This window comes from Dipodomys spectabilis, unplaced genomic scaffold (assembly GCF_019054845.1).
Source record: "Dipodomys spectabilis isolate Male_0828 unplaced genomic scaffold, ASM1905484v1 ptg000053l, whole genome shotgun sequence".
Taxonomy (NCBI): domain Eukaryota; kingdom Metazoa; phylum Chordata; class Mammalia; order Rodentia; family Heteromyidae; genus Dipodomys; species Dipodomys spectabilis.
This window is the reverse complement of record NW_024870730.1, coordinates 6,018,511-6,031,450: the sequence shown is the minus strand read 5'-3', so window position 1 is coordinate 6,031,450 and position 12,940 is coordinate 6,018,511. Positions and strand designations below refer to the sequence as shown.

Below are 12,940 nucleotides of genomic sequence, written 5' to 3'. Positions count from 1 at the left end.
CACCTTATGAAAACTATCAATAACTGAAGGGCTTGAATTTTTCTTTTTAATTGTTTTTTTGGGGGGAATCCAGTATAATGTGCTTTAAATATATGTACCCTCATTCAACCTCTCCAATGGTCCTCTCCATTCCTGTTGACAACTATCATTCCAATAGAGACTGCTTTACTTTCCTGGCAGATTTTTATTTTAGTGTACATTAATTGTACAAAGAGGTTGCTCTTCCTTTCCCTATCTCCCCCAATCCCTACTGAACAATTTCCAGTGATATGTGTGTGTATGCATGTGTGTGAGTGCATGTGCATGTGTGTACGAGCCATAGGGGCTTGAACTCAGGGCCTGTCTATCATTTTGCACAAGGCTAGCACTCTATCAACTTGAGGCACAGCTCCATTTCAGAATTTTTTGTAGCTAACTAAAGATAAGAGTATCACAGACTCTCATGCCCGGTCTGGTTTTGAACCATGATCCTCAGAACTCAGCCTCCCGAGAGGGTTGAGCTAAAATTACAGGTATGAGCCACCAGCACTTCTTATTCCATCTTCCTATAGAGACACAATGTACTCCAATATAATTACTTGGCCATCATTCTCATCTGCCTCTCTCTCATCTACTCTATCTATCTATCTATCTATCTATCTATCTATCTATCTATCTATCTATCTATCTATCTATCTATCTATCTATCTATGGTTTTGTTGTGTTTTTGACCACTACTAGGGGTTGAACTCAGGGTGTTTTTGCTTAGCTTTTTCCATTCATGGCTGGCACTCTCCCACTTGAGTTACATCTCCACTTCCGGCTTTGGCTGGTTCATTGGAGATGAGTCTCAAAAGACCTGTCTGTGCTGGCTGTGAAACATGATCCTCAGATCTAAGCCACCTGAGTAGCTAGGGTTATTGGTATAAGCTACAAGTATCCAGCTTTGTTCTAATATTCTAGTAATTGAAAGATATAAAAAATTACCACTGTAACTACACAAAAATACTTATTAGAAGTGCTACTGTAATAATAACAGCAATTGCTAAAATTAATGTGTTTGCTCTGTATTAGCATGAATAGAAACACAGGACATACGTACAATTCTTTGTGAATTCATTCCCATTGATCTCGCTCAATAAATGGGTAGCAGCTTTAATACACAGATAATGAGCTGTGTGTGAACTTCTCAGAGCATTTTATGACTTATTTTCCTTTATCATGGGTCTCCTAAAAGACCTTTTTTATAGTAAGGGAGTCATTTAGAGGACTTCCTGAGGAGTGTTCCTTTTCTATGATGCTGTGCCAGTACTAATTACCCTCAGATTCCACGAAGGAATTCATAGTACTGAGTATGCTCAATATTCTAAAGAGGAAAGAAATCTGCTAAGCCCATCAAGGAACATAATCCATTAAAATATTCAAAGAAATAGCTCTTATGCCTTAGAAGATGAGAATCAAAATGCTTTTTAAAAAAATAAAGATTCTCAAATATCCAATCAGAATTTCTAGAGTTGAGGACCTGAAGTCTGAACTTACAATACCAATAGAGAAAAATAAAATTATAGTAGCCTAAGCATGGAAGAAATAATATACAGCTAGAGCTTCCAATAACTACATCAACCAGCTGGTTTTATTCAGAAGGCTTTTTAAATAAAAAGCTTAAAACACTGTAAAACCATGTTTTGAATTAAAAATTAGTAAAACTAGTTAAAAACATCTATCTTCCTATATGAAGCAAACCTAATAGTGTTTTGCAGATTAAATAACCTTGTGGAAGTAGAGCATATAGCTTAACTAGTAGAACATCAACCTTGAGCAGAAAAGCCAAATGAGAGAGCAAGGCTCTGAGGTCAAGCCCCAGTACTAGGCCAAAAACAAACTAATAATCAAATAAATCTTTGAGAAAACCACCTCTGAAGAAATGTTTTAAAGCCAGACAATAGTGATTCAAGCCTCTAAGCCTCGCTACTCAGGAGGCTGAGATCTGAGACTCATGGTTCACACCCAGCTTATACAGATAAATCTGAAAGACTCTCCAGTTAGCCAGCAAAAAGCCAGAATTGGAAGGGTGGTTCCAGTGGTAGGGTGTTAGTAGTGCGCAAAACTGTATAAATGGTCAGAGGCCTGATGTTCAAGCACAAGTACTAGTATCTAGAAATAATGAAGTTTGGAAACACAGTTTTATTACATTAGGCAAAAAGAATGACTTAATTTCTTGTGGAGACATATGTTTTCCCTTTACCACTCTTGCAGATTTTGGAAAGGAATCTTTGGAATAAATCCAAGACCACGATTTTTGGATGAAGAAACTGAGGGTCAGAAAGGCTTAAGCAATGTACTTAGTCACACAACTATTTAGAAGCAAAGCCAGGATTAGAGGCCACCTCTTATAAAATAATTTTAATCAAACACTAAAAATAGCTGGGTGGGGTGCTGGTGACTCAGGCCTATAATCCTAGCTACTCAGGAGGCTGAGATCTGAGGATTGCAGTTCAAAGCTAGTCCAGCAGGAAAGTCCGTGAGACTCTTATTTCCAATAAACCACTAGGAAACGGGAAGTGGAGCTATGGCTCAAGCGGTAGAGCTCTCGCCTTGAGCTGAAGAGTGCAGGGACAGCGCCCAAGCCCAGAGTTCAAGCCCCACAACCGACCAAAAACAAAAAATCTAAAAACATAAAAGAGAAGGTCTAGGACTATTTACAGAAACATCATTATAAAGTAAAAACTTATCCTAACAGGATTATGATCGGATTTCTTATTTCTGCTTATTTAAGTCTGTTTTACAAAAATAACAAAGAACATACTGACATTATAACAAAATATTAAAAATCACAAAATCACGTCTTACCATTTTGTCTGCTACTCCATGGCGATCAAACTGGTAAAATGATGCTACGTGAGTAATTATCCACCAACTAAAACCTAATGGATCCCTGGACTGGATTACAGGCACGGGAGGTCTTCTTTGGTCACTTGATTTTTCAAAAAGTGTTTTCAGTAGTTTATTCAACCAGTTCCAAAATGACTATAGAAACAGAGATATTGTGAGGGTAAGTGAGAATCTTGGTTGTTTTAAGTGGTGGTGATATCTTAACAAAGGACCTAATTTTTTGCTTTTTTCTCCAATGTTACTCAGTCATCCAAAGTATCAATACTTTCCTTTTATCTATTCTCCAGAAACTCTGCCTTCAAAAATTGTCTCCTCAATACATGCATATTTGTATGTTCTTTACCTGCAGGCAGTTCTAGGACTTACAAGAAAACTTTTTTGGCAATTATTTCACTTTTTTTTTTAAATTTAGCTAGCCCTTTTCTTTCCTTTGACTAGTTTTTCCTCAGAATTTCGTGGCTTGTTAGGAAGGCTTTGTGGAAGGAGCTCTGGTGGTTTCTAACTTGTAACTGCTGGCCCTAAGGAATACTGTTTTGCAGTTGTGCCATCAGCAAGTTGAGGGAACAGGGGTAGTAATCACCATTCTTAAGCTATTATATGTGATGAAGAGACCATATGATAAAATATAAGGTTAAATACCACTTAATATCCTTAATACCACTACATAGAAGTGAATGGCTTGAAATTGAACATAAACTGCAGACAATTTGAACTGGATTGCAATAATAAATGCACGTACATAAGTATAAACCTTCTGTATCATCCTAGTTTTAATATACAACTTTCTATACAAATTTGGTTGAGTTTCTATTTCAATGTTATGGCTAACTAACTTTTTAGACAGCTAGGTATCAGTTGGCTACTAATTTAACTCTGAACTTTATTATCTATCTCTATCAATCAGTGTTGGCTTACTTATTTTTTTACTGGCAATACTGGGTTGAACTGGGTCTTGTGGTTGAAAAGCAAGTGTGATCCCACTTGAGCTGTTCCCTAGCCATTTGTCATTACTTATTTTTCAGATGAGATCTCAAATTTTGCCCAGGACTAGACTCAGACTACAGTCTTTCTATCTGTCTCCACAGTAACATAGCTGGGATTATAGACATAAGCCCCTGTATCTAGCTAATTGGGTTTGCAGAAAATGGAAAAACTGATGCTTATTCCACTGAAGAAATTTTTTCAAAAGGTAAATAATGAAAAGCAAAAAAAGAATTCTGAAGCTGGCCACCAGTAGCTCAGACTTATAATCCTAGTTACTCAGGGGACAAAGATGTGACGAGTCAGCCTAGGCAAGAAAGTCTGCAAGACTCTTATCTCCAATCAATCACCAAAGAAGCCAGAAGCAGAGATACAGTTTCAGTGGTAGATCACCATTTTTGAATGAAAAAGCTAAGGAACTATGCCCACAACTTGAATTCAAGCCCTAGTACCAAGACAAAATAAATTACTTGAGACTTTGTAATATTCAGGTCTCATTTTAGAAGCCAAATTTTACTTTATAAATCAAACTGCAAGGGAAAAAACAAAACTTGATAAACAAAAACACATGAAATTTACTTTTCTGCTAAAGTAATGACAAAACAAATTTTCAAAAACAGTGTATGTAAAGCTGCAAAAAGTAGAGTTCTTACTAAAATTAAATAACATCTAAACCCCAAAATATTAATATGGAAATATCAAAACCTAATGAAAAGAAAAACCTAAAAAATTTTCCATATAGCATAAACCATGTTAGTATAATTTGTAATATCCTGTTTGTATATATTTCTGTGTATCAGTTTCCTTTTGTTCAGAAATCTTAAAAATTCAAAGCTCCCTTCTGAAGCCTTGACTCAAAATGAATTGGAAGAAAATTTCCCATCCTTCCTTTCCTGCTTGTCTCTATTCCTTGAAATAAGATCAAATAGCAGAAATTTAAATACCAAATCTAAGTCACTCCAAATCTAAATCTGTCACATTTTCTGACTATAGTTTTTTTTCTGAGTTACCAGAAGTTATTTAAGTACTTTATCCTAAAATATTTCTGATAGATTAATGAATTAGAGAAAATGGGACAGTCAAGTTTTATATTACTTCATTTTTCTTATTACTAAGTTAGGATTAAAAAGTCTAGAAGCAGTAGGAGTGGCTCAAGTAGTAGAGTGCCAGCCAGTAAGTGGAAGCATCAGACACTGTTAAAGTCCCAGCCTTGAACCAAAAAAAAAAAAAGCAGTAGATATTCAAAGTTAATTTAATTCATATTCAGTGGCTGTTACAGTCATACCATAAAACACGTTAGAAAGATTTTTCTTGGCCAAACACATTGAAAATATTCAGTGAAAGAGTTGGTAATAACTAGACATCTTTTCAAACTTACTTCAGAGAGAGACCATTTACTTCTGTGGTCTAGAAGATGAATGAGTAGAACCCATAATTCTTTAATGCATGCACAGGGGCAGGGATGACTCGTTAAGCTTTCAAAAGGCCTAACCTGTAGAAAAGAACAAAACCAGTTATTTTCAAGAGGAAATTTTACGTGCTATAAATGTAGCTCTTTTTGTAATTGATAAAATGTACTCTCAATGTATAAAATTCTTCATGAAAGTCATTTCCTTTTTCAAATAAATTTCCTTTAAAAGTACATAATATATCTAATTCTTAACTAAAACACAATAGTGTCTAACTTTAGGGATTTAGTTAAGTGATCAACAAAATTTTTTAATAAGAATAAAATAGTAAATATTTAGGACTTCATTGGTAATAAAATCTCTGCCACAATTACTAACCTCAGCCACTGAAGTAGCAGCTACAGACTAAGGGAGAGAAATGGAGAAAGCGGTGTTCAAATAAAACTTTATTTATAAAACAGGTAAAACTGGTTGAACTGAGCATCAGTGTCACCGTATAATGACCTAAATCTAATCTATCTGCCACACCAAAGGAAAAAAAAGACTTCTGATGAAATGTTAGAAAATAAGCTTGAATTTATAAGAACAATAAATCATCTTGTAAGATATAACAAATATAATTTCCTATTTGCCATTTCAATAACAAAATATTCTAAATGATACTAGATAATTCAGACAATTTTACTGTAATTACAAATATAGCTAGACCACAGAAATTCATAATCTATTCAATTTCACATATAACATGCACATACCTACCATAAAATAAACAGATTGATTGATAAGATGTTACTGGACGTTCTAGACAGAGCAATTAGGTACTGACACAGAAATTTTAAAAATCCAAATTTAAAAAGAAGTGGTTAAACTGTCACTGTTTGCAGGTGACATGCTTTTTTTCTTCTCAGGTTTTAAAGACAGGTAACCCCATACTGGACTGCAATTTACAATTGTTTAGCCTTAGTCTCCTTAGTTGTGGGAAGTGGTAGGATTCTAAACATGTGTCATATCTTGCTTGAAATATTTTTATATGAGAAAACTCTAAGGTACTTGCTCAAATTATGTTAGCTAGTAAATTTATTAATGCTGCAGGATATAAAATCAAAATACAAAGATCCACATTTTCTTTAAATATCAATAAATAATAATGATCTTATTCATAACAGTCAACAGAAAGAAATACTCAGGCCGGGCGCTGGTGGCTCACACCTGTAATCCTAGCTACTCAGGAGGCTGAGATCTGAGGATTGCGGTTCAAAGCCAGCCCGGGCAGGAGAGACCGTGAGACTCCTATCTCCAATAAACCACCAGAAAACCAGAAGTGGCGCTGTAGCTCAAGTGGTAGAGTGCTCGCCTTGAGCTGAAGAGCTGAGGGACAGCGCCCAGGCCCAGAGTTCAAGCCCCACGACCGACAAAAAAAAAAAAAAAAAGAAATACTCAGGATAAATTTAACCAAGTTAAAAACTGGTACACTAAATACTACAAGATAATCAAAGAAACCAATTGAAGACCTAGTACATAGAAAGATATCCATCTTTGTTCATGGGTTGGAAGAATTTAGTATCGTTGAAATGTCTTTACTACCTTTAAGTACTTAACAGCTTCAATCAATTCCTACTAAATATTGAAGACATATTTCACAGAAATAAAAGAGAGTATTTATATGAATACATAAAACCATCCCAAATAGCCCAAACAATAAACAACCATCACCACACACACACACACACACACACACACACACACACACACACACACACACACACACACACACACAAAATCCCTAGAGACATTGTACTTCCTGGCTTCGAAATAAACTATGAAAGTACAATAATTAAATCAGCAGGTACATAGTATAAAGCCGGGCACTAGTGGTTCACGCCTATCATCCTAACTACTAAGAAAGCTGAAAACTGAGGACTGTAGTTCAAAGCCAGCCAGGGCAGAAAAGTCTTATCGCCAATGAACTACCAAAATGCCAGAAGTAGAGTAATGGTAGAACACTTAGCCTTAAGTACGAAAGCTCAGGAAGAGCACGCCCAAGCTGTGAATTCAAGTCCTTGGACCAGCAAGTGTGAGCGCACACATACATGCATGCATGCACATGCATGCATGCACGCACGCATATCTACGCACGCATATCTACACACACACACACACACACACACACACACACACACACACACACACACACACACACACACACACACACACACACACACACGGTCAGAGCTCCAAGAACACAGAGTAGTGAAATGACCTTCTCAGAAAACACCTCTAGGAAACTGTATGTATGTATAAGTTGAATGGAAGTTAGACCCTTATGGATTATAGACTTAAATGAGAGACCCAACATTGTAAAATCACACAAGAATGCATAGAAGAGAAAGTTCTATGACACTAGTCTGGGAGTTATTTCTTAGGAAAGCACGGACAACAAAAGTGAAAACAGATGAATGAAATATCAAACTAAAAAGCAAACAGTTTTTTCAGCAAAGAAAATAGTAAAATGAAGACAAAAATCATATTCAATTATTATTCATAATAGCCCAAACAAAGAATCAACCTATGTATTCACCAATGGATCAATTAAAGAAAAATGTGAAAAATGCTTACAATGGAATACTATTATCCCTAATTGGAAAGAAATCCAGCCACTGACCAGATTATATTACATAGACTAAGCCCTTTCATAACAATTGCTATACAATCTCACAAATTCAGGGTAAATAGAGATTAAACTAATATACTAAAGACTACTATAACGAAGTATGAAAACCACAAATAACCCTTAACACATTACCTTGTCATACCTGTTGAGTGACAGCCTTATTAAGTCATATAGAAGATTTTCACAATGTTCTTCAAAAAGGCCAACACTGGTTAAATTGTCACCTGCCAGATTGACAAACTGCTGACCATACACAACTCGTTCTGAAAAGTAACAAAAAAAATTTTACTTAAAACTACATAAGGTTTTTACTAATTCAAGAGTAAAACTATACTTCTTTAAATTCTAAAAAAAGAAAAACAAAAATTATTTTTGTAAAAGTTACATTTGAGAACAATAACTTATTTACATAAGTACTGACATTATATAGAAAACATTTTCAACTCTTCTACACATAATAAACTTCTCTGATCCTCATTAATACTGCATCACTTAGTGGGAAAAAAAATCTTCACTCACCTTTAGTAACATACCATCTAAAACATTATTTTTAATACTGATAAACTGAGTATGTTTGTTTTATGGCATAAAATAGAGCATAACAGGGTAACAAGCAAAATTGTTCCTTTGTCATAGTAAGTCCACTTGAATACTGTTCAGAGTAAATATGTGAAATATAGTCACCATAAGAGGAAATTATATGCACATCTTTGTATGTCTGTATGTATATAATTGTAAACATACACATGCATTTTAAAAATTCATTAATACAAAATCTGGTATTGAGGAAATGGCTATCTTTATAACCTAGTTTGATAAGGATGTTGAATACCAAACTGCAAGGTCATCAATAGGCATCGTAAGAGAAAGGATTGTTATCCACTAATAAATGTACAGTAAAATTATGTTAAGATGTTTACATGGACAACCAGGAAATCACAAACACACACAAAAAATACAAGTATAATTTGTTTGTAGTCAGAAAATAATATTCTCTAAGGTTAAGAAAACTTGCAGCTGGCTAAGATTTAATATACAACTGATGAACAGCATACACAAAACCCAAACTACAATGTTCCACTGCACTTCCAAGAATCTGTTTTACAGAATAATGTATACAAGGTATGTTTAGGTATGTGCAGTAAAGCATTACTTAGAAGTAACTTAATGTTCAAAAAATAGACAAAGGTAAGTATAGAAGACCCATAAAACATTTAGGCCTTAATAAAGTACAGTAATATACTAATATGACATTTATCTAAAAGCCTACTAAATGTCAGATTTACTATTTATATAATGAATAATGAAAAGGGTATAAAACTGGTTTAGGAGATGGAAGTTTTTCAAAGTACACCATGTACTTGTATGGAAATACTAATGAAACCTCATATTACAAATACATGTTAACACAAAAATCAATGACCAAGCTGTTCCCAAAACCTCGGTGAAAGAGTAGTAAAACTTTTACTTTTTTGGTTTTATTTTATTTAAGACATATACATCATTAAGTACACATGACTTATGTAATTCCCCATCTTCCTTCCTCCTATCCTTTCCCTCTTCCTCCCTTCCTTCCCTGTGTAAGACTAGGTATCACTTAGCTCAGACTAACTTCAAATTTGTGATTCTCCTGCCTCAACCTCCAGACTGATAGAATTAAAGGCAGCACCAGTATACCATTACTTATGTTATTTTTTAAGTGAAAGTTTAAATTTTAGAAAAAGAATATAAATCCATAAACTTACTCAATTTTTCACCCAGTATGTGAAGAATTTCTAGGACCTGCCAATGAATATCTAAGTGGAGATGTAATAAATGCCAGCATGGTGGAAATTTCTGTAAATGATAATAACTATTATTAATAATTCTTAATACTTTATCAGACATTTTATAGCATGTCAAAACTCCAAAACATAGGATAAAGAGTCAAATAACCTACCAGTATTCAAAAGTTCATCTGCCCTATTTTCTAGAGGATTTTTTCACTGAAGCTCTTTGAATTGCAAAATGTATTTCTATTTTTTGTTTTAAGACAGTGGGACAGCTGAATAGATTTCTACAGTAAACATATCTCTCAATCAAATTTTAAAACCCAAACCTCAGGGCTGGAGACATAGGCATAACTCAGCAATAAATAGATGGTACATCTTGCATCAGTACCATTAAAAAACGAAATACTTCCAAGTGAAAGATTATCACCAGTAGGAAATAAAAGGACATGATTAAAATTATCTTAACTACATTTCAAAACATCAGAATATACATCATGATACAAATGCAGCTTTGATAGTATGATTTTGGGTTTTGGTGTGTTTGCAGTGCTGAGGGTTAACCTGAGATCTTGAGCAGGCCAGGCAAGCACTCCACTATCGAGAACATTTTCAACCCTAAAACATAATTGTTTTTTATAAGGTAATTTTCCTGACTCATTATACAGCTTTCCTAAACTTTTATCAATGAGGGAAAAGCTACAAAGTGTTTAAAATAAAGATTACTTAGCCTGAAACTTTTTTTTTTTTTTTTGGGTCCGGTCGTGGGGCCTGAACTCTGGGCCTGGGCGCTGTCCCTTAGCTCTTCAACTCAAGGCTAGCACTCTACCACTTGAGCCACAGCGCCACTTCCGGCTTTTTTTTTTTCCTTTTTGCTTATGTGGTGCTGAGGAATCGAACCCAGGGCCTCAGGCATGCAAGGCAAGAGCTCTACCACTGAGCCACCTTCCCAGCCCCAAGCCTGAAACTTTTAAACATTTACACTACTATATAGAAAGACAGTAACTATTGACTTAGTATCTGCTAATGAAAGTACTTTAGACAGATTATTGTACATTATTCTTTTGTTAAGAAATTATATGCATTACCCATATCATATTTATTACAAATTATTTACCTTTAATTCTATGAAGCAAACATCACATTGGCAAAAAAATACTCAACTGTGAAAAATGTGTTCTGTTTTTCCAAACACGGAAGGGGGGAAATGACAACACCATAAATTTACAATACACACTTTTTACAGTTCAAAATTATTTTAGAGTTGGGTGCTAGGGTCTCATGTGTATAAACCTAGCTATACAGAAGGCTGAGATTTATTTTTTTTAATTTACTTAATTGCTGTTTTAGAGGTGATATATGGCAGGGTAACCGCATAAAAAGTACATTTCCTTTTGCACAGTGTCATCTGTTCCTTCATTCTCACTCATTCCCTCCCTCCAACCCACAAGTTGTATATGGAAGTGAACTATGCAACATGTTCTTAATTCATAAAAAACATACTTAATTTGTAAAACCTTAGACAAGTTATATAAGTTAAACAGATGGGGATGCAAGAGATGTCACATGAACCAAAACACATAATAAAGAGACTAGAATTTCATGGGTGTGTGTGTTTGTGTGTGGGTGTATACCTGGGCTTGTATGCAGAACCTGGTGCTCTTGCTTAGCTTTTTCTCTTTCTGTGTGTGTGTGTGTGTGTGTGTGTGTGTGTGTGTGTGTGTACTTGGGCTTGTATGCAGAACCTGGTGCTCTTGCTTAGCTTTTTCTCTTTCTGTGTGTGTGTGTGTGTGTGTGTGTGTGTGTGTGTGTACTTGGGCTTGTATGCAGAACCTGGTGCTCTTGCTTAGCTTTTTCTCTGTGTGTGTGTGTGTACTTGGGCTTGTATGCAGAACCTGGTGTATGCAGAACCTGGTGCTCTTGCTTAGCTGTGTGTGTGTGTGTGTGTGTGTGTACACTTGGGCTTGTATGCAGAACCTGGTGCTCTTGCTTAGCTGTGTGTGTGTGTACTTGGGCTTGTATGCAGAACCTCGCGCTCTTGCTTAGCTTTGCTTAGGTGTGTGTGTGTGTGTGTGTGTGTCTGTGTGTGTGTGTACTTGGGCTTGTATGCAGAACATGGTGCTCTTGCTTAGCTTTTCCATTCAAGATTAGTACTTCACCACTTGAGCCATACCTGTCCTGCTTTTTGGTATTTTCTGCCTCGGCTGGCTTTGAACTAAGACCCTCAGCCTCCTGAGTAGTTAAGTCACCAGTGCCTGAAGCCAGAATTCATTCTTAACTAATTAATTTTGTTTTTGAAGAAATATCCTTTATGGAAAGAAAAGGCTGGTAATAAATTGTAAAAAGACAAACCTTAATATGGTTTTGATTTACAAATGCTCCTAGATTAATACTGGGAAGTTCATATAGATGTCCAATATACAAAAGTAATCCATGCAGTTCATCAATCAGCACTGAGGGAAGCTGAGACTCTGAAGCTTCATAGGGATGGACAGGAACTTGGTCTTCAGCAGCCTGTACTTTCAGACACCTAAAGAGTGGCAAGATAGAATAAACCAAGTCTGAAAAATATACCCACAGAAAGACATGCAGTAAGCAAATATTCATTTGCCATCCTACCTGAAGATGAAAACTTTAACGTAATGGAGAAAGGTCACACACTGCTGTCTAATATTGTCTGCTCTGCTGTGTAGGCTGGATATCTTCCCTGAAATAAAAACAGACAATGTTAATCATAACCTGAATAATTTTCAGTGCACAATAATTTTGTAGGCTACTTCTGCAATGGTTATCTTGTAATTTTCTCCACTGATTCCCATGTTCATTACCCACCCGCACTATTCCTCCAAAAGCTGATCTTGTCAAAGTCATCAATTGTACTAGGCAGGATAATGGGTATTACCTAACTCTCAAAGTAGCACTGACCATATCTGGCTTCACTGAGGAATACACTATTAGCCTTTCTTTGCCTTGTGTCATTTTTTCCACCTCTTCTTTACTGACTCCTCAGTTCTATTACAAAAAAGCCTCAGAACTCAGTCCCAAGTCAGCTCTTTTCCATATATGTCCTTAGACATGATTAGTTCAACTCCTTTATTAATAACTGATATCCATTCCAAAAGCCTGATCTATACCTCCTAACTTTCATTTGCATTCCAGACCTTACTAGCCAAATTGGCTAACATCTATGCTCAGACAATACTATGTTAATGAACAGAAGAAGTGCTAGGTAGTACCAG

The 12,940-nt window shown here is 35.6% G+C and overlaps 1 protein-coding gene across 1 annotated transcript in view; it reads right to left on the bottom strand.

The window, feature by feature from the left end:
• The window catches only part of Mms22l (MMS22 like, DNA repair protein), a 104,403-nt gene that overhangs the window by 84,432 nt on the left and 7,031 nt on the right, over window positions 1-12,940 (bottom strand). The window contains exons 5-10 of the mRNA XM_042679571.1: window positions 12,321-12,408; window positions 12,054-12,231; window positions 9,678-9,768; window positions 8,065-8,195; window positions 5,231-5,344; window positions 2,830-3,006 (exon numbers count right to left, since the gene is read on the bottom strand). Of these exons, the coding sequence (XP_042535505.1) occupies window positions 2,830-3,006; window positions 5,231-5,344; window positions 8,065-8,195; window positions 9,678-9,768; window positions 12,054-12,231; window positions 12,321-12,408 (779 nt within the window). The remainder of the gene's footprint in view (window positions 1-2,829; window positions 3,007-5,230; window positions 5,345-8,064; window positions 8,196-9,677; window positions 9,769-12,053; window positions 12,232-12,320; window positions 12,409-12,940) is intronic.